The sequence below is a fragment of the Vollenhovia emeryi genome, unplaced genomic scaffold, assembly GCF_000949405.1.
Source record: "Vollenhovia emeryi isolate VEMERY1.0 unplaced genomic scaffold, V.emery_V1.0 DF939128.1, whole genome shotgun sequence".
NCBI lineage: Eukaryota > Metazoa > Arthropoda > Insecta > Hymenoptera > Formicidae > Vollenhovia > Vollenhovia emeryi.
In genome coordinates, this window is record NW_011967238.1 from 1,567,899 (window position 1) to 1,588,015 (window position 20,117).

Sequence of the window (20,117 nt, forward strand, 5' to 3'; positions counted from 1 at the left end):
TATTAAAAAGATTAATGAATTATATTTAATCAAATAAAATTTAAATATTAATGTCTTTAGTAATAAGTATTGGTATATTTAGTGCAGTTCGGTCTTTCACTTTGTTAGCATGACAACAGAATTCAATTCTTTGATCACTCTGGCCCCTGACAATTCCCTTAATCGGCGTAATTGAGATTTGAGGGTCGAACGGTTCATCAGGAGCCAAATGCCAGAATATTTCGATCGGAGATCTATTTCGAATGAAACTAGAAAGAAAGCTTTTTCGATACAAGAGCACTTGACCAAAATGTAACTGTTTGCCCTCAAATTCTATGTCCAATTTCGTGCCATTACATCGGAGCTGAAATATTTCGGATTTAATAATCTTTAATTTATATAAATAATTCATTATCTTCAATCATTTTTCTTATCCAATTACCTCGATTATTTCAACGTGCGGATTATTCGTGATACATACATATAATTTATCGGTAAATAAACCGAGTTTTGTAACGCTTGCCGATATTTTTAGCAATTTACACTGTCCAGCCTATAAATTAAATAGCAAAAATTAATTTTGGTTATTTTGCACATTTAATGTGAAATATATTTTACACGAAATAATTGAAAACAACTTATCTGAATATAAAGTTTCTCTGGCTCTATAATGAAAATATCTGAATTATTTTCCTGGAGAGAGAAGGATACTTGCGCATCGACTTTGGATACATTGCAGAATTTAAATGTTACTTCACGACGATGAGCGCTGTTTATAAATTATACGTTTATAATAAATTTTGCTAATGATGAAATACGTCACATCAAACCTTTTATCCTTTCGAAAAATCAGTAACGATCCAAAGTCGTAAATACCAACGTCGGAAAAGTACGTGGGTTCGATTATATCGTTCACCTTCGTTTCTTCGATCTGAAACACGTTTTATTAATTTCATAAAACTGTCGTAGAAAACTACGTTGAAAACACTTCAACGCGAATTATAAATAATTTTCTATGGCGTTTAATATTAGATTAAATTAATAATAATTTCTGTATACATTTCCGTATCATATATAGAAAACGTTATTACCTTTGAAAAAATAGCGTTAGGGTTCATATCTAGCATCGGAATATCTGTAGCACCATAAACATTGATGTCATAAGTAATATCATTGCCATCGAGAATGGATAACGCGTATGTTTGCCGGTGAGTTCCTATATCTTCGGGTTGGTATCGAATTTTGAATTTCTGAATTTCGTTAGGTAGCATAGTCCATCGAGGTTTCAATACTTTTTCGTAAATTGTATTAACACTAGATGCATTGGTATCCACGCTCTCTATCGTAGATGCGTTTAACGATACCGCCAAGGATTCTTTATTCTTGTTGAAGACACGCTCTCTGCGATTTGTATTCTTTACAGAACTTTTTGGCTTACTAATCACACTAGTGTGCGAAGAATTGGTTTCCGTAACGATAGGGTTGGATAGTGTGGATAATGAGACGATTTGAAAAGCCTCTGATTAATAAAACAAGACGGCAATTAATGTGACTTTGCCATAAATATATTATACATTATCATAAAGAGAGAGGAATACGCTTACCATTAAATTCAATATCCCGTTTTCTTATGTTTCGTGGTTTAAGAATATAATATTTTTTTGATTCAAGACTCAATGTCGACACGATTTTAGCAGCTTTAACAGTTTAAAATATTATTATTTTCATAGAAATTTATACAAAAATGAATGTATTACTTACGAAGAGCTTTTTTAGCTAAGCTACTCTCCTTTATTTGATTTACTATCACGTCATACATCACTCGATTCCATGGATCAGTGGCATTTACGTACCAAATATGAAAACCATTCGTATAAATCTGTTAAAATAATTTTTCAGATATAGAAGGGTGTAGTAAGCTATTTATTATATTCTAAATTAAAATATTACTTTATATACACATGGATGATACGAGAAATAGTAGTTTTAGTAGCCAATTCTACAGAAATTTATAAATATTTTCTAAACCGTTAAAGCCTATACATTTTACCTCTTTACTGATATCAGAAGTTTTATCTTTTGTATCTATTAGTCTATCAGTCTTCACAATTTTACTTTTTAGTGTAAGCAGCGGATCCTAAAAATCAATGGTAATTTTATAATTAATGATAATGAACGTTTTTAAATGTTAAGAAGAAACAATCAAAATGAAGGATATTTCCGGATATTTACTTTTTTAAGAGAATCCCAATTCTTTATAATATTCTCTATGGCTAAAAGACGGTTGTAATAATCATTCATAGCATTGGATATATTTTCTAATTCTCTTGACATTTCTTGCTTTCCTGAAACTATTATACATGATGTTACAAGTAAATTAAACTTAATCAATTTAATTAATTGCTACTTTGTTTTGTGAATTTTTGCGAATATTATTTCGCTTAGAATTATCTTTACTTTCAGGCTCTTTATGCTCTTTAATTTCTGTTTTATCGGTGATTGCTTTAGAAGTTTGGGATTTTTCTTCTCGACTGCTAGCTTTTTCAATTTTTATTTTTTTATCTATTTTTTTATTCTTGATAATTTGAGCGTTAGGTATTTGCTGAGAAACTTTCTGTGGGATGTGTTGCATAAAAACAAACTTTAATATTACAAATATAATTACATTCACATTAATATTGACGCTAGAATCATGAAATTGCCAAGATTGAGGTGAAAAGACGAAATAAAAAAATAGTGATTATGTACATATTTTATATAAATTGTCAAGAAAAATATTATATACAGAATGTATTGATTTAAAGTTAAATTAAAATCAGTACTTTTCTTCTTCTCAGTTCCGTTATTTGTTGTAAAAATTGCTTTCGTCTTTGCAGCGCTTCTTGCTTCTTTATTGGTAAAGTTGATTCCAAATAAAACTTTTTATCGTCGTCTGGAAGTAGCTCATATTCTGATAATGACATTTCATCAATTTCCTGAATTTTCTTAGCAACTTCTTCCGCTAATCTTTTTGCTTTATTTAAACATTTCAAGGAATTATTTCAATTTAGTAAAAATTTTTTTATTTTGAAACATTTAATCTTTTCATTACAAGTTACCTTCTAACTTTCGCAATTCTTCCATCTTTCGAGAATACGTATCCATTGAATTGAGAAAAGTTACAAACAATAAATATTCTATGTGCCCTACAATATTGAGCAATGTGAGCAGCGTAGTAACTTCGTTTTTGAAAAAGATATTGTTTAAAGTTTGCAGTACAAAACCGCTCTTGAAATCTGGTGATGACATCCTGTTTGTTAAGAATAATAAGGAAATAGTATAAATAAAGATTAGGAAAAAGAGAGTTGAGAACATGTAGAAAATAATAAAAAGATAAATTATAGAGCTTATATTTATGCATTCAAAGAAGATAATGCATTCTCTTAGCACATGTACGCATAGAATTAATCAAATTAATTAAAGTAATTACTTTATCAAGTTTATATATTTACTTAAATACAATATGTAAAAGATCTGCCCAAGAGATTTCCAATAACTCTAACTTATTAAAAAATTTATGGACGCGTCAAACTCTACCTTTCTCTCAGAACTTCAATTAATAAGTCAGTCTCAATTCCGAGAAAAGTGTCGTCCTGATTTTTCTCACCGATCCTCTGTCCAATTGTTGCATAACGTGGAAAAACTTTTTGCAACAATAAAATTGTCTGGATTTTACATTGATAAAGACTTGTACGATCTAAAAATGTTAAATCTTGTTCTGTTGGAATCTTCGCGAGTTCTGTCTCAATTAAAGACATTAACTCCTGAGGCGGAGCATTATTCTTCGAGTGTCCATCGATTTCTGTGGTTTCTAAATCAGGTCTAGTTGCTTTTGGTGATTTTCTTAATTTAGGAGATTCCTTCTTTGTTCCATGTTCGTGTCCTACATCATCGGTTTTCTTCGCCGGCAGTTTAGTCCCCAAATTATCTCTGAGATACGAAATAAATTTGAAATATTTTATTTTAATTTTTAATTAAAAAAATAGTGATTCCTCTTTTTAAATGTGTCGGCTTTCTAAAATACTAATTTAAAACATTCAAGTTTCTCTTAATTTTGTAGTGATTATTTACTTTTGTAGTTTCTCAAACGCTAACAAATATTCTTGATAAGCATCGTCGACGATCTGTCGCAACCTGTCGGAAATCGAATTGTCGCCAAGCGCAATGCCTTCGATAATTACATTGTCTATGCACAGTAATGGCATTTGCAATGTCTTAGCGCTTCTGCAGGCGGTTTCTTGATATTCTAAAGTAATAAGATTCTGTAAATATTTTCTTTGCGTTTTATTAAATACGAAATTACCTGTAAACGGCGCGCCGTGAAAGATAATGCAAATTTTCTCGGCCGGTTGCGAAGAATCCAGATCCGGAATCGATTTCGCTTCGTGACTATCAAACAGCTCCTTTACGGGATCCCTTGTTCTCTCGCGGAAACTGGGATCTTTACGCAGAGTCTCTATGTAGCCTTAGAAATAAAAACGGATATAAAAAGTGACGCTTATATGAAAATGACAGTGCAATTTTTATTGCACTGTAATAATTTTTATTGTCGAAATAAAGTTGCTCACAGAGGAGCAAATTGTGAAGTTCTTTGGGATCGTTTGTTGGTAACATCGGAGGTTCGCGAGGAAAGTCGAGGTCGCTAAGAACTGACATGGATGGGCAATCTCTTTTTGCAGTATCCGCGGAAGTGGCTGAATACTCGGCCGACTTCTTCCGCTTACGTCTGTCAACGTTAAAATCTTTTTGCAGATTCATTTTTGATCTTCGTCTGGCCGGGAATTGTTGGGCAAATAATCTCGATGTACTAGATGATTTCTTTCTCGTTCGTATTCTATTCTTGCGTTCCATGTTTAAAACTTTGCTATCGTCTATTCGAACATCAGTTATACATTACTTTATATAAATCTGTACAATGTAGAAACAAATTTGCAAATATCGCTAGCTGAAGCAACAGTTATTATTTTGTAGAACGTTTTCTCGCATCGGGACAGTTAAAAATTGTAATCGCGGAAGGGAAGCTTATTTTCAAGTACTCTTAATATGTACCATTAGGCACAGTGGCACTTTTTTTCTCGATTGCTTCCGCCGACAAAGCATACGCCATCTCGTTCATGAGGCTATTATAGAATTCCATTAAAGACGACGGCATTCTCTCTCCAAGTTTTCGAGGCGGTAATAGGATTTCTTTAACTCCGTAATAACAAGTCAGTGCCTCGGCGATTCGCTCCTCTTCTAGAAAGAGACTGCAACGCATTGATTTATTCAATGAAATACATTCCATGTCGTTTCACCTATCACTTCTGACTAATCGCGAAATGAGAGAATAACTGATAATCTTCACAAGAACGTAACCTTTTCTTACTGTCTTTTCTTACTTTACACTTGTTTGTTGAATTCATGTTCACATAGTATTGATTACCTGTCGAGATGATGCCAGAAAAGTTCCACAGGATAATTGCACGTATTTTCGATCGTGAACACTTTCTCCTGTACCTCAGTAAAAAGTACTGTGGGTGGGAAATTAATGTCGCGATCGCTTATTCGCAGTTTATGCTCGATTCCATGACCAAGCAATGTTACTACTTGCGTTTCCAGACCCATTTTGACAAAAATTTTCAAATGTGCCTCCACGCGACACTAAATTCCAAGAGAACAAGATTAACATTTTTTTTCTACGAATCTTTATGCATGTAAAAGCCAGACAATTTAATTTTATAACATATGTCGCAGCATATAGCTGTACTAATACCGTTTTGCGCGGTTTGAAATAAACGTTGATAATATCCAAATAATTAGGTAGAAGAAGATTAGATTTATGCTCTAGATAAAATGGACACTCTTGTTGTTTCTTACGAGTGGTCGATATTCTTGCTTCCCAATAGCAATCAATAAAGCCCCTAAAAATTAAAATATACTTTTGTTAAAGAAATCCTGCTTTTACAAAAAGATTTAAATGCATTTAAGTGAAAATATATTACTCGTTTTTTACTAAAACGTTCATCATTAAACATTCACCCAAGACGACATTTTGAAAATCTAATAATTTCGTGTTAACAGCGACAAATGGATAAGTGATGATGCCTTTTATAGTTATGGGAATGGTAGAACCGCGGGATACCTGTACAATCGAGAAGCTATAATATGTATATTTAGTTTAACTTTAATATTTAAATGATTTATCTCTAATAAAGTGTGTTGCTACAATTTTTAAATATAATGATATTTCAATTGAATTAAGTTTAATTATTAAAATATAAAAAATATAATTACTTCTAAATTAATCGAGTGTTGTTCCCTCGTGCTTCTTTCTTTATATTTAACCGTTGTCGGCTGCCACGTAATAGTCAGACACGTAGTTTTCCCGACACTTAACATTGCCTTCTCAAATTGCACGAGAATGCCGGAATTCTCAAATTGCTTTCTTTCTAGCTTTTTTATCGTAACGTCCGTGTTCCAAGGCCCGTAATTGACAATTGTTGTCGAATAACATGTTTTAAGATCAATCGCAATGTAACCCATATCTGAAAACGTTTGTTACATTTTTAATTATTTCATTAATACTGCAAATTTTGTTTCGTGGCTATTTATAGATCATATTGTAGAGTCAATTTAAAAGTAATGAACTGGAATTAATTAATTTGGCAATAATCGATATTTCGCGGTATATGAACGTATACCTATGATATATTTAGGAGCGTAGAGAAAAGGGATTACAGCGTTTTTGTGCGGAATGGAATATTTTGTCAAGATAGAAGTATTCTTCCTGATAAATTGAGTCGCCAAAAGTCTGTCAATTGACATCTCGATGTCGACAATACTGGGAAATATTTCCTCGTACGAAATTAAATCCCATCCATTATCTTAAAAATAATTAATGAAAATTGTTTGAGACATTTTTATTAGCATTTCTCAATTATATGTCTTGTTATTATTTCATAATCGAAGATAATTGTATTCCATCTTACTTAATAAGATTCTTTCGTCCGATTCGGATATTTGATTCTGTGGCTGGTCATTGTCTACAATACATTGCACTTTTATTTCTCGTTTCTTCTGTAATGCAGAAAGATTTGCAAGATATTCAAATAACGTTACGTCACTTGTTGAATTAAATTTCATACCATTGTGATATAGTCAGAATTTAGAAATTGAATCGCCTGGTATCCCAATTTCACAGAATATTGCTTAGAAATATCGCGCGAGATGCAAGGATAAATTTGTGGATAGCTCGTTACACCTTTTGTAGTAATTATCAATGGATCTACATCAGCCACCTGAATATTGATGATAAAGTGATACGCTGTATCTTAACTTGAATCTTATCTGTGTTTTATGTACACTAACGTTCAGAATTATTGTCCCTAACAAAAAAGACAATCACAGAGTTTGATTAGTTATATTGTGACATACTTGTAGCTCAAACTCTGTCTCAAAAACGCCGAGTAGTATGGGTTGGAATTCGATCGTTATTTTCAATGACGATAAAGGATCTATAGATCCTTTATTCGGCTCGATTGTTAATACGCCGATCGTACAGTCATTATTGACTGTTTTGGATATTAAATTCCTCTTGTTTATCTTGTAATTCAGGAATATTGTGCTATGATTTTCCAAAGTAACGCTCGCCCGACACAGTTCGCCGAATAACTGTGGCACAGATCGATAGGTTAAATTACTGAACTAAATTGATTATTAAATTAATTCTAAATGAAACAATAGATTAAATTCATGTATCAGAGCGACATAAATTAATATTTTACTTAATTTTTAATTCTCTTACAAATACAAATTCCGATAAATTGATAACTACACGGTAAAATTAATATTATTACAATGAAAATTAAGTGCAGGTTTTGTGTGCGTCTAAAAAAAACATGTTTCGTGAAAAATGATTTACCTGTTCACCAAAGTCGATGACCTGTTTATCAACGGAATATCGAACGACGTCTGCACTGGCAAATACATTAACTACTTCAGTAGGTCCTTGAAGAATTTCACAAAGCGCAGCAACTTTGACCTGCATAGGCTCGGAAGCATGAAAGATGAAGCGGACGTATTGCGAGGAAAATGGAATGAGAATACCTTCGTGTGGGATGATATCGAGTATCTGGATAGAATTAGCTCTGCGATTAGCTTTAACGTACATATTACTGCAGTTTATACTGCAGAAATATCTATATAAATTCTAAATAGCTGGAAGTCTATAATATACACGCATAGAAATAAATTTGACTTAAATAAATTTTACGGGAAAAAGACGAACATCATCGAGCAACCCCTTTGAAGAAGACTCGAGATTGTGATCTATTAGAGCAAGAATCTCTGAATCATCTAAGCACTGTAAGGATGTCTCTGTCCTTGACATGAAAGTACTTCTTAGTTTTTCGAGCATTTCGTCTAGCGTTCGCGATCGAATTTCCATTGACAAATTGTCCGAATCTGAATCTTGTAGTTCTGATATAAAAAGTATGCACATGAAACTAAATTCACTTTAATTGCGTTATTAATAATATAAAACATTGTTAATAATTAATAATATTTTACGATAAACATATATTAAAAGAATATGTAAATTAATATTAAAATATTTTTTAATAGGGAATATGTAACAATACATATACAGTACGGTGCATTCATTCGGTTCGGATAATAATTAGAGATAGACAAAAATTGCTCGATTATTTAACGTCGATGCTTTTTATCGATACGACACAAATCAAATTAATGCACCGCACTGCACGTATATACCATGTAAAGTTGAAGTTGATAAATCAAGAGATTCACTCTCAGTTTCCTGAGTCTCTAATTTCTTTTTGATCTTATAGGAACAAGGGTTAAATTCATCGTTTTCTGCGTTAATTTGCGGTTGTAAATAATTTGCGAAATTCTATTTAAAAAAAGCGTATGCTGTTAATCATTTAAAATTATTAAAAATGGTTGAAAATAACTTATAAGTATAACAAATATAAACAAAATAGTTATTCTTCACATTCATATTTCGATGCCACTCAACTCTAATATCATATGCTCCATGTTGAATCTCAATACTCTCTCCGGCCCAGAGAAATTTATATATCACAGGAATTGGCCCGTTATTAGTCATTTTCAATAGTGCTTTGGCGGTTGAACCCGAAATACAGTTGATAATCAATTCTTTGCAATGTAATGTAACATTTGGGAAATTTACCGCACCTTTGCATTGAATTTTGTCCTGAAATTAGATGAATACAATTTTTGCATTGCGCGAATCGATTTTGCAATACCTTGTATATCTTTCAGTACCTTATTAGGATGTCCGTCATATTCAAACCAGAGCACGCCGTTATAATTTCGCGAATAAGGATTATCGGGATTTATATTTGGCAAAAATTTTACTGGAATTGTCATGGTGTTTCCGTCAATCAAAACAATTTTCTTTTTATGTACCAACTTTTTCTTATTATTCACCAAATAAAAGGGAGCATCAGTGTACAGTGAAACATTTAAACTTAGTCGCGATTGATTTGTCATTGTTAATTCGTCTAAAAGTTAGGAAATTAGAAACGTTATTATTATTTCGTTCAGTGTAATGTCATTCAAAACTGCATACGTTTAATTAATATGAAAATTTTAATTGTTTATCACGTAGTGAACCTTGACGCCAAAGTACTTTATGGATACCCTCTGGAATATTACATTGCGTAACTTTTCCGGATAGTTTACCTTGCTAAAATAGTTTCGAACATGTTAGTACAATTTTCTACCTGTCTGTTGCAACTTTTCTCCCCCGGGACATATATCAATGCAAAACGTTAACTCTCTCTTATTAAACGCAATCCGTGGCTCCGTAAAAGTAGCTTTAAATGTTGAGGTTCCGATCAATTTTCGCTTTCCTTGTCCAAAAGTCTGCTCGAATATGTACCAATTTTCCGCCAAGACTTCATTTCTTCAATGTAAAAAAGTATATTACGGTAATATTAAAAAATGTAATTGATAACGTTAAATCATAAAAATTGTGAAAAGTTTCTTTCTTTTTATAATATGAAAGATTTTAATTGTAGAAATGATTATGATTTTAAAAAGGCTGATAAAATTATACAATCCTAATCAAAATTGACATCGTTCTAATCAGAATTATTTTAATCAATTTACTATTATAAATGAGGATAAAGATGTAATCCAAACTTACACATCCCAACAGATTTTGCATTGAATTGTGTTAGAGCCATTAGCTGAAACTTCCACGGTGGATGGTTCAATTTGAAACTTCCTATTGTAATACAAAGTTTTCAGTATCTTAGCTAAAGTTAAATTATAAATTTAAAGATTGCAATTACTTTGACCATGTTTGGTTCTTTTGGACGCGCACTTCTGGATCGTTTGACCATATTATTTGGCAATGACGCGTGCCAAAATTCTTTACGGTTATTGGCAGACTCTGATTTTGATGGCTGTTAATGAAGTAATTAATGAAGTAATTAAAAGTATAATATGAATAGATATTTTAAAAATAATTCTTGTTACCACTTGGTTATTAAACCGAGTTAAAGTTTTATCAATATTCTGCTATACCTAAAGAGAAAGCCTATGTCGAATATTGGAAATATTTGCGGCTCGAAAACGACGCTGCAACCGATTCCAGTCGCAATAATATTAATGGAAAACGACCGACTGTTGATGACATGCACGATTATATTATCGGTGTATTTACCAGTGTCGCGTAAAAATAGTTTGACTTTAATCTCCGCAGATTTATTCTGTTCAACCTCGCCAAAAGTTGGCTCAACAAGCCACGATGACTTTTTTTTAGGCTAAACGATATAAAATAATTTCTGTTAATACTCCTTCATATATTTCACGTGCATTGTGTAAACTTATTATTTATAGCAACTATTTGAATTATTTACCGAAGTTAATTTAAATTGCGCTGGTATCGGAGAGTCGTTGATTATGTGAAAATTCATAACTTTATTTTGAAGCACTTGTATCTCTCCGAAATTGAGACAAATAGGTTGTATGGATACTACTGGCCCCTGGCCGTTGCAAATAATCGTACAAGACGTAATTGGAGCCTGTTCACCCATCGTCAGCATACTGAAATTCAGAAAATAATAAGTGCATTACGTAAAAATAGTATCTAAAAATTCCGGAGATTCTAGAGGTTCAAATTTAAAAAACATTTTGGAACTCATTTTCTCATTGAATCATACAATTGAGCTTTCCAGATATATTAAATTAATTATTATACTTTAACGTGGTAGTCTGCTTGCCCAACAATTTTGTAATAATCGTGACGTCAATCGTCTTCGATTGTCGTGCTTTTAGGAAACCTTGATAGGATGATAGTGAATATATGACAGATATATTCTCGGATATCTGAGGAACGATGTGCAATTAGCTTAGAATAATTATATTACGTCTAACAATGTATTTTTGAATCATATTCACGGCATGTGTAACTTTAGCTTTCGAAAAAGTCGCTTAATAATTACCGTCTGCGGTACTATATAAAAATATCCGTCTAAATCGGAATCATTTTCTATATTGATGCAACGAGCATACGGAAAGTTGATGAAGGAAAATCGAATATTTATCTCCGCGGGCTTGATCGATAGAGAAGGAATAGCGCCACAAAACGAGACCGGTAGTATTACTGAATCCGAATCTGAATCCCACATGTCGACTCGCATATTCGTCCGCCCAGTTCGAGCCACGTTCGCTATATATGACACCTACATTTTAAGATATAAAGATGATTTATATTATAAAACTTTTATTTAACATTTAAAGAATGTTGTCAAAGTTATTTGAATAAATATTTAAAAATCATTTTTCATATGAAGAGAGCTTCATAATTATGTGAAATTATATTGAAAGATGCAAATCAGCTCTCGCTTACAGTTGTACGTTTAAAGGCATCATATAATTTACCTTTAATTTAAGCGAACTATGCGCCTGTACCACTCCTTTCTGTGGAATAATCGTAAATTCGCGAGGGTTAGTCGGGAAACTTGGTTTAACTTCAGATGTAGCAAACTCTTCGTGAGTCAGAGACGCCTGATCGCCGTCCTCCATTATGGTCACACCGAACGTGACGGGAACCAAAGATAAGTTACGAAGACTTACTTCCTGTCTTCTGCTAAATCCTACAAATGCATACACGAAACTGCAGTTTTCCTATATAATTGAAGAGCGCATTTATTATTTAGCCGATAATACCTAAGGCAGTTGCGTCAAAATCAAGACTACTCTTATCGAAATGTAGCGTTGGACATACGACACATCCTCTGTGAAACAACCAAGTTTTATAACGTGTTGTAATAATTATGTGATATATTAGACGTCAGAAATCATTTTTAATAACAAACTTGACAATGCAGAAAAAATAGTCTACGATCTTACCAATAAGATAAAATCGATATGTGTTTACATAATAATAGTAGCAATTATTATAAAAAATTTACTAATTCGAAAAGTCACGGATTTTTTATTTGATAATAACGGTCAAGTTAAAATACTTCTCTAATAATTACTTTATATGCAAGGATAATACTTCTAAGCTCTCTTTAATGACAAAGTCGATTCGCTCCATAAAGTCTCCTTTTCGACTTGAAGAGAATGATAAATTAAATGACTTGTGCTCGTTTGGCTTTAACGTTAAAGCATATGGAGTAATATTAATGATGCCACCAAAATCTGTCGGTCTCGCTTTATGAACCAATGTACCACAAATGTGCCCATTATTTGCTGCTATAATCTGAAATACTATTAATTCAGATTTCAATTTGTCATGGAACAAAATCTATCGAGCAGAAAGACAGAGGAAATAAAACGAGTAGTATCAATTTGCAGAAAATATTCGTCGTATTAATTTTAATTGTGCTATACAAAAGGAGCGTGACGTCTTAAAAATTCAATGAAACTGTGACATGAAAGTTCCTCCATGAATTTTTATAAAATTCTCATATTTAAATAAATTTACTGAGTTACCTCGTAGTTGTGCATGGAGCACAACAAGATATTGCTAAGGTCGATAGTGATCACGTTGAGATGGAAAACTGGTCCCTTGCCAGTTCCGTGAAGGCTACCAACGGGACGCAAAATTAGCGAGAAAATTTTCAAGCAAAAGGAAGTTTCTGAAGATAACGTTATATTAGTTTTCTCGTAACCTCAGGGGTATCCTGTCCTCGCGACCTGTAACTTCGAGATAAGCGACGCTCGATATCTCGCCTACTTCCATGGCTCGAAAAATCACCGTGATATCTGTCGAAGATTGCGGCCAAATTTCGCCCTCCTGGTAGTAGTAGATTAAAGTGCTATTTCTAACACATATACTTTAAATAACGATGAGAGCAAAATAAGCGAATATGATTAAGATATACAATAGTATTAAGAGTTGCTAAGCTATCACAAAAGATCACCTCAGGCGTGAGAAGGAAGGACATATGATTATAGCGGAAATTCTCATTCGTCAACGAAGCAATCTCATCCGTGTAAATCCGCTGGCAGACAAGCTCGTGAATATCTGGCAGGCAAATATTGTAATGAACAAGACTGACGCGACGTACTACCTCCACACTATGCACCAGTTGAAATAGCTTTTTGTACCTGCCGTGAAAAATCGAGAAATTGCTGAAACGGTTGAAGATAAAAATTTTTAACTCGGAAAATAGTTATTTTTGCATACTCTTCTTTGCGTTGTACATCAGTATCCTTGTCTTTAAAGCGCATCCATAGGAATCTCACGACGTGGTCGCTTCTATTGTGTATCGTTAAAACTTTACTTCTAGATAAGCCTAAGTAAGTGTTTTCCATTCTGATACTACCCCTGTCAATTCGAATTGTGCAATTTATTGCTGAACTTTGTAATGTTAAGCAGAGCTTTTCTCCTGTTAACAATTTATATAATTAGATTTATTATTATTTATATAAAATAATATTGTAAAGTTAACGGTCGCATCAAATAATACATTATTTACCTGACTCGTAGTTGAGGAAAAGGTTCGCTTCAAAATCGCCGGATTTCTCCGATAAAAAGTTCACTGTGAGTTGCATTGTTTCTTCTTCGCCTAATGTGCCTTTTGACGGTTCAACGAAGAAACATGAACTGAGACAATTATAAAAATATTTATACAGATCCAAAATTGCTTCGGTGCAGTTGTTTAAATTTATAATCAATTTTAAAAAGCATACCTGGATTATATTTCTTGTTGTTAGATAAAAAATCTCTTACATAAAACTCTATTTATTTAGAAATACAAGAATTTAGTTTATATATTAATAATAAAAAATAAATTTTATTTCATTAATTAGAATTTATATGCTTAAATTGATTAAATTTTCATATGACTGTTACTAAATGTGGCATAATATACCTATCTGAATAAAAAGTAAAGATCGCTGGTGCATCTCCTATGTTGCGTATCAAAATAGTCTTCGAGGAGGGAATTTTTACCGCAGTGGCCGGTACTTCGATCCGATCAGGGATGTCTAAAATAGGTCTCGGGCCGATAGCTAGAACAATATCAAGTTAGCTTCTATTAGAATGTAGTTACAATGTGAGTTTTTTCTCACCGATTACTGGCACCGCAAAGATTTCGGTATCATTGATAAATTCGACATGGTATTCGTAATCCCGTTTCTCCGACGGGCTGAACCTGATGTTATAAATGTGAACAAGTCCTGGAGCTACCGTAGTGCTGTAATTCGACCCGTGATATTCCACGGAAAAGAAAAGATTGGGGTCGCGCGGGAGCTTCAGGTGCCGTGACATCTTCGATGCAATATTTAGAAAGTGGAATCGGGGTTAAGCTCGTGAATATTATATAACAACCGCGAAGAGTTAGTGTAACAGGACGTAACATGTTAGTTACATATTTACGAGATATATGATTTAGGGTAGGAAAGATTTACTTTTGTCACGTTTTGAATCGTGAGTGTTATATTGTAAGAATTGCCGGGAATAAATCGTTGAAATAGGACAATGCTAGGCGAAACTCTGAAGCAGCGACTTTCGCAGTTGCCGTATAAAGTTCGTACGTTTATACTGCGGCCTGGTTTCAGCAAATAATTAATCCTCTCTTGAGCACTCATTAACATCTGTTTGATGTATTCCGAAGGGTCTATGCCATACTGCAAGAACATTAATGAAATTGATAAACGTTGCGAATGTAAACTCTGTTGCTATTTCGCTTCAAATATTAAATTATAAACTGACTTGTATCCGATCGCGTGACTTGCCGGTTATAGCCGCAAATATTTCCATAGAATTATGTATGATTGGATAACATGTAGTTAGATCTTTTCCTTTCTCATCCATTTTTATAATTAAAATTTTATGAAGATAATGTTTTATATTGTCTCTCACAAAGAGTAGAGAAATTCTCCTTTAGTAAAATTGCTTTCATCGACTTTAATTAAAATAATATTTTTCGCTATCAATTTGATATTAGTATGCAATGAAAGTGGTTGAATATGTCACTATTTGGCATAAAAATCGATTTTTATGTTTGGTTGATGAAATGTTAGACGTTTCAAGAAATATGTCACATATACAAACTTTTCGTATAGCTTTGTAAAAGGTAGTTACTTTCAATAACGATATTAAGGAAAGTAGAGATAAAACGAAATTATGCAAAAACACAAATAATGCAATTCCTACATAAAAAAAGACTCCTATATAAAAAAAGACGTGTTAAGTCGATAGTCGAAAGTTTCTAAGTTGTTGCCGCTTTTCCGAGAGGCTGATTGGCTGTCTCGCTTGTGCGATACGATACATGCTTCAGTCGTGTTATTTGCAGCTGTCAAACCATGCGAATTTTTAGATAGAGCAAATGGCGCGCGCAAAGCGCGCTAGCTTCTAGTACTAGCTAGGCTAAGAAGCACATTTTGTATCTTCTAAATATATATTCTTGTATTTATTAACATTACTGTTTCATTATCTAAAATATCCGTACTAAATAAAACTCATACGATAGGGCATAAAGAAAGAGCAAAATTAAATGCACAATTTTTCTAAGTAATTCGAATTCTTTATTTCAATTTCTTTAATGGAATGAGAAATACTTTTTCTTAATACAAAACCATAAGTACTATTTCTTTTGAATGACCCGACTACGCGTTCCAATATAACTCTGATCCAATAGCACAATGAGGTAATACAGTTGATATAAGATTATAAGGGGGGAAATGGGAAGCTTGGAATCCTGGTTGTTCATTAGGAATGGAATTGGAACAATCGTTCTGCGTAGTTCGATTTCCTCGATTTATGTATATTGATGAAGAGTCGCAGGACGACAAGCGGACCGTACTACATGTATAGTCCTTTAAACATTTTGGCATGCAACAACGGGGTGGGAGGAGTGACGATTGGCCGCGTGGCATCTTCGACACGCAGCAAGGATCGCAGATTCCTTTTGAGCAACAAACCCCCGGACAGGGTCCTAGGGGACATCCTAGAGGAGGGCAGCTCGCATTGCACACTTCAGGCTCGGGCTTCCTGGCAAATAGAAAGAATATCTCGTGAATATTCTTTTATCGTATCGAAGACTTAAATTCTTTTAAAGACTTTATTTCTATAATTTTAGTAATTGCCAGAATGTGTATAATTAGAATACACAAATATATTACTTACAAACTTTCTATTTTGCATATGATATCGTGCATCTCGTCCATGAAATTTCGCTCTTGTTTGCACCTATTCATGTCGAGTGATTTACTGATTTTAAATTTGTTTGAATTTTAATACCGGCAAATTTTATTCGTCCGTCAAAACTTGGAAGATAGATTTTAATGACAGATTCTTTTCTTCGCTACGCTTAATAATCGATTTCGTATTATATTGCTTACTTCAAATTGTTATGATAAATTAAATTGAAAGAAAATTGAGGAAAAATACCAATTTTCTCGAATTTTTATAACAATAACTGATTAGATCTACTATACTACAATATATGGCATAATAATAATAGAAGAAAGTCCACTATTATGAGATAAGTTTCTGTAAGGTAGCGGAGTTTCTGTTAAATTAACAAGTATCATCTCTTCATTATTGGTTCCACTGTGAATTTATTGCTCTTGAAAGTGAAATCTGTTTAGTGAAAAATTAATTGTTAGATCGTGTAATCGTCGCGAAAAAAGATTTGTGATTGAATTTCAACGTTGAAAACCTGCTATCTCGCATAAAAGCCTATCTCATAATAGGGGACTTTCCTCTATAAGTCGTGGATACTCGTAATAATTAATACATATCTGAATCATACCGAGCCCTCGGAATATGCATGTTATATCGTTTATCTATTTTATACTAATAGATTTATTTATTTTTCTAATTTCAGCACCAATTTTGAGGATCATTACTACAGACTATTAAAGTTCGTTGTCGTATCGTTGTCCATTTAAATGAACCGCAGCCGGTTCGTCGTGCCGCGTCGCGTTCGGGAGTGCCGTTTAAGTAATCGAGTAAAGACTTTTTCAAAGCTCATGTGAGGTATTTGGTACATATCCGTTCCTGGCCATTTTTCGATGGCCACACTTCCGAGATAAAAGATGGTTTTCCAAGTGGTGAAGCATCTTTTTTGTGTCGATGTCGATTTGTCGATCAATTCGAATTTCTTGTGCTTCGGACTTAATCCTTGCTCATGGAAACCGTGTGTCTCAACTTACTCGTCGACTCGAAGTGGAGGCGAACTTGACGGAACAATATACATTCACACGAGCTTTAACAAACGGGAGTGTAAAATCGCGCGAACGATCTATGTGTTTTCGCGAGTGTACCAGAGGACAGTCTGAGTGGAGGAGGAGGCCTCGGATAGGCATCGGGCATCGTCGGAGCATCTTTAAGGTAAATATTATTTTTCCTGTTTGTAAAATTAAAGTGTCCCGGTTTATTGTCTATTTTTGATTTATTGTAAAATTAATCTTCCTTCCGTTTAATTATCATTTTATTTGATCATAATTAAAAGTAATAATTGGAAAAAGAGAAAAGTAATTGGAAATTTTATGTAAAAGTTTCTTCTTGAAAATCTTGTGTAAAAATAAAATCATTTAAATATCTGTAACCTGAATAAAAAGTTTGATAGGCGCGTTAAAATGATTTTCCGCAATTTGTTTTTTTCAACACTGTTTTAATAAGAATTTTACAATTGATGTTACAGACTGTTGGAAGAGTCCCAGAAGGAGTCCCCGAGGACAGCCTGAGTGGAGGAGGAGGCTTCGGAGAGGCTTCATGCGCCGGCGGAGCAACTTTACGGTAAATATTATTTTTCCTGTTTTGTAAAATTAAAGTTTCCCGGTTTATTGTTTAGTCATTTTATTTCACCATAATTTTGAAATAATAATAAATAAATTAAAATTTTTATAAAAGTTTATTCTCGCGGCGTAAAGATCTTTTGTAGAAAATCTTTCACGATATAATCACTTAAATCTAACTGAATAAAAAGTTAGATAAGCGTTGAAATTATATTTTGCAAAATTGGTTTTGTTAAACATTGTTTTTTAATATAAATTTTATATTTGTGTTACAGATACAACTCCGCTGCTGCGCATCGGGTCGGTGAGTGCGAATTTTGTTTATTAAAGGAAACGAATCTACACCTCGTAAATCGTAGATTGTAGATAGTAGTTCGTAGATTGTAGATCGTAGTTAAATATATCTCGTAGATTCGTTTCTTTAAAATGGACAGGTCATAATAAAATAATTACTGCATTTAATCTTTTATTAAATTTATTCAACATATCGGAAGTGAGTGGTAGAGATTTTTAGAAAATTGCGCGAAATATGACTTTGGATTAGTTTATGAAACTTTTCCATTGTCCATTTAAGATTGATAACCTTGTTGGAGAACCAGAGTTAATCCCTGGTTTTCTTTGTCACGGATACCCGAAAGCAACGGTTTTGGCACGAGGGCGCGACGTCGATTCGCGAAATTAATTAAAAAAAAGAAGAGAAGAGTTTATGTATATATCCTTCTCCATAAATATTCTCCCATTAACACTACTAATGGAAGAATAATTTTTATTTAAATAAAACTAAAAATATACGAGATTGCATGATTTGAGAAACGATCGTCGTTAACTCCCTGCCAAAATGACCGCTATCGGAGGTAATCCAGAAGATCTGGGATTCATTCTTTCTTGCAGCGGGGACCTTGACCTTTGGATTGGTTTAAATTTTCCTTTTTCCGTGAAGATTAAAGACCTTGTTGGATAACCAGAGTTAATCCCTGGTTTTCTTTGTCATGGATCCCCGGAAGCAACGGTTTCGGTACGAGGGCGCGACGTCGATTCGCGAAATTAACACACAAAAAAGAAGAGAAGATTCTATGTATATTCTTCTCCACAAATATTCTCCCATTAACACTAATAATGGAAGAATAATTTTTATTTTAATAAAACTGAAAATATACGAGATTGTATGATTTGAGAAACGATCGTCGTTAACTCCCTGCCGAAATGACCGCTATCGGAGGTAATCCGGAAGATCTGGGATTCATTCTTTCCTGCAGCAGGGCCTTTAATTTTCTTTTACATTCTTTTAATCTGATGAAACTCTATTGCACAAATTACGATATGTTGAATTCACTTCCATCTTGAGAATTGTTGCAAAAATTACACAAAATATGGCCTGGCAAATATAGTCTTGCTATATTTGTCGCTAATCTTTTGTAACCTGTCCATTTATTTTTCATATTATCTATATTTGATTTGATATATAATATCTATTGTCAAGATGCGTATCGCATGAACGACATGCACTATTACACGCATCTTCGTGGTCGGTTTACGCGGTCGGTTTTCGCGATCGGTTTTTCCGGAAAAAATTTTAATTAATTATTAATTACTTAATTTTATCCATATTATAAATTTGAATTTATCGAGGAATATGATTAAAATCACTCTAACGCGAAGTAAATTTTTTTCTATATTTATTCGAATTTTGAATTCAAAGATCATTGTACGAAGAGATGGTCAATATGTTTAAATACTTAAATAACGGAAGTAAAAATAAATTTGATTCGTACATACCGTAAAGTTTTTAATTAATTTTTTTTTAATTAACTTCTTGTGGTCGTGCATTTTGCGATACAATCGTCACTCGTATATTCGAACCGTACGAA

The 20,117-nt window shown here is 33.2% G+C and overlaps 3 protein-coding genes across 3 annotated transcripts; all 3 read right to left on the minus strand.

The window, feature by feature from the left end:
- Positions 1-40: 40 nt before the first annotated feature.
- Positions 41-2,313, minus strand: LOC105568709 (hydrocephalus-inducing protein-like). Its single transcript, XM_012024577.1, has 8 exons — positions 2,212-2,313; positions 2,030-2,116; positions 1,741-1,858; positions 1,026-1,498; positions 810-910; positions 598-748; positions 422-532; positions 41-343 (listed from the first exon to the last, which is right to left on the minus strand). Exons 1-8 carry the CDS (start codon positions 2,311-2,313, stop codon positions 41-43), a joined length of 1,446 nt encoding a protein of 481 aa, XP_011879967.1.
- A 58-nt stretch (positions 2,314-2,371) lies between these two features.
- On the minus strand, positions 2,372-5,622 carry LOC105568710. Its single transcript, XM_012024578.1, has 9 exons — positions 5,441-5,622; positions 5,068-5,264; positions 4,587-4,889; positions 4,322-4,483; positions 4,090-4,264; positions 3,556-3,948; positions 3,078-3,268; positions 2,802-2,980; positions 2,372-2,620 (listed from the first exon to the last, which is right to left on the minus strand). The coding sequence occupies exons 1-9, from the start codon at positions 5,620-5,622 to the stop codon at positions 2,372-2,374; spliced, it is 2,031 nt and encodes a 676-aa protein (XP_011879968.1).
- A 373-nt stretch (positions 5,623-5,995) lies between these two features.
- LOC105568711 (hydrocephalus-inducing protein homolog) lies at positions 5,996-14,773 on the minus strand. Its single transcript, XM_012024579.1, has 27 exons — positions 14,575-14,773; positions 14,376-14,514; positions 13,980-14,107; positions 13,688-13,889; positions 13,383-13,608; positions 13,170-13,294; positions 12,991-13,084; positions 12,534-12,757; positions 12,220-12,287; positions 11,932-12,146; positions 11,493-11,732; positions 11,249-11,376; positions 10,908-11,094; positions 10,573-10,811; positions 10,338-10,451; positions 9,765-9,946; positions 9,304-9,542; positions 9,011-9,232; positions 8,770-8,908; positions 8,285-8,475; positions 7,919-8,128; positions 7,432-7,668; positions 7,143-7,295; positions 6,987-7,074; positions 6,699-6,881; positions 6,292-6,542; positions 5,996-6,139 (listed from the first exon to the last, which is right to left on the minus strand). The coding sequence occupies exons 1-27, from the start codon at positions 14,771-14,773 to the stop codon at positions 5,996-5,998; spliced, it is 4,767 nt and encodes a 1,588-aa protein (XP_011879969.1).
- Between the last annotated feature and the right edge of the window lie 5,344 nt (positions 14,774-20,117).

Coding starts and splice junctions, on each gene's coding strand:
- LOC105568709 (XM_012024577.1), bottom strand. CDS start 2,313: ATGTCAAGAGAATTAGAAAATATATCCAATGCTATGAATGATTATTAC. Junction 2,117..2,211: donor ATTGGGATTCTCTTAAAAAA/GTAAATATCCGG, acceptor ATTGATTTTTAG/GATCCGCTGCTTACACTAAA. Junction 911..1,025: donor CGGAAATGTATACAGAAATT/ATTATTAATTTA, acceptor AACGTGTTTCAG/ATCGAAGAAACGAAGGTGAA.
- LOC105568710 (XM_012024578.1), bottom strand. CDS start 5,622: ATGGGTCTGGAAACGCAAGTAGTAACATTGCTTGGTCATGGAATCGAG. Junction 5,265..5,440: donor TTCTGGCATCATCTCGACAG/GTAATCAATACT, acceptor AATGCGTTGCAG/TCTCTTTCTAGAAGAGGAGC. Junction 3,949..4,089: donor GCGTTTGAGAAACTACAAAA/GTAAATAATCAC, acceptor TTCGTATCTCAG/AGATAATTTGGGGACTAAAC.
- LOC105568711 (XM_012024579.1), bottom strand. CDS start 14,773: ATGTCACGGCACCTGAAGCTCCCGCGCGACCCCAATCTTTTCTTTTCC. Junction 13,085..13,169: donor GAGGACAGGATACCCCTGAG/GTTACGAGAAAA, acceptor TCCCGTTGGTAG/CCTTCACGGAACTGGCAAGG. Junction 8,129..8,284: donor CAAAGGGGTTGCTCGATGAT/GTTCGTCTTTTT, acceptor AATTCTATCCAG/ATACTCGATATCATCCCACA.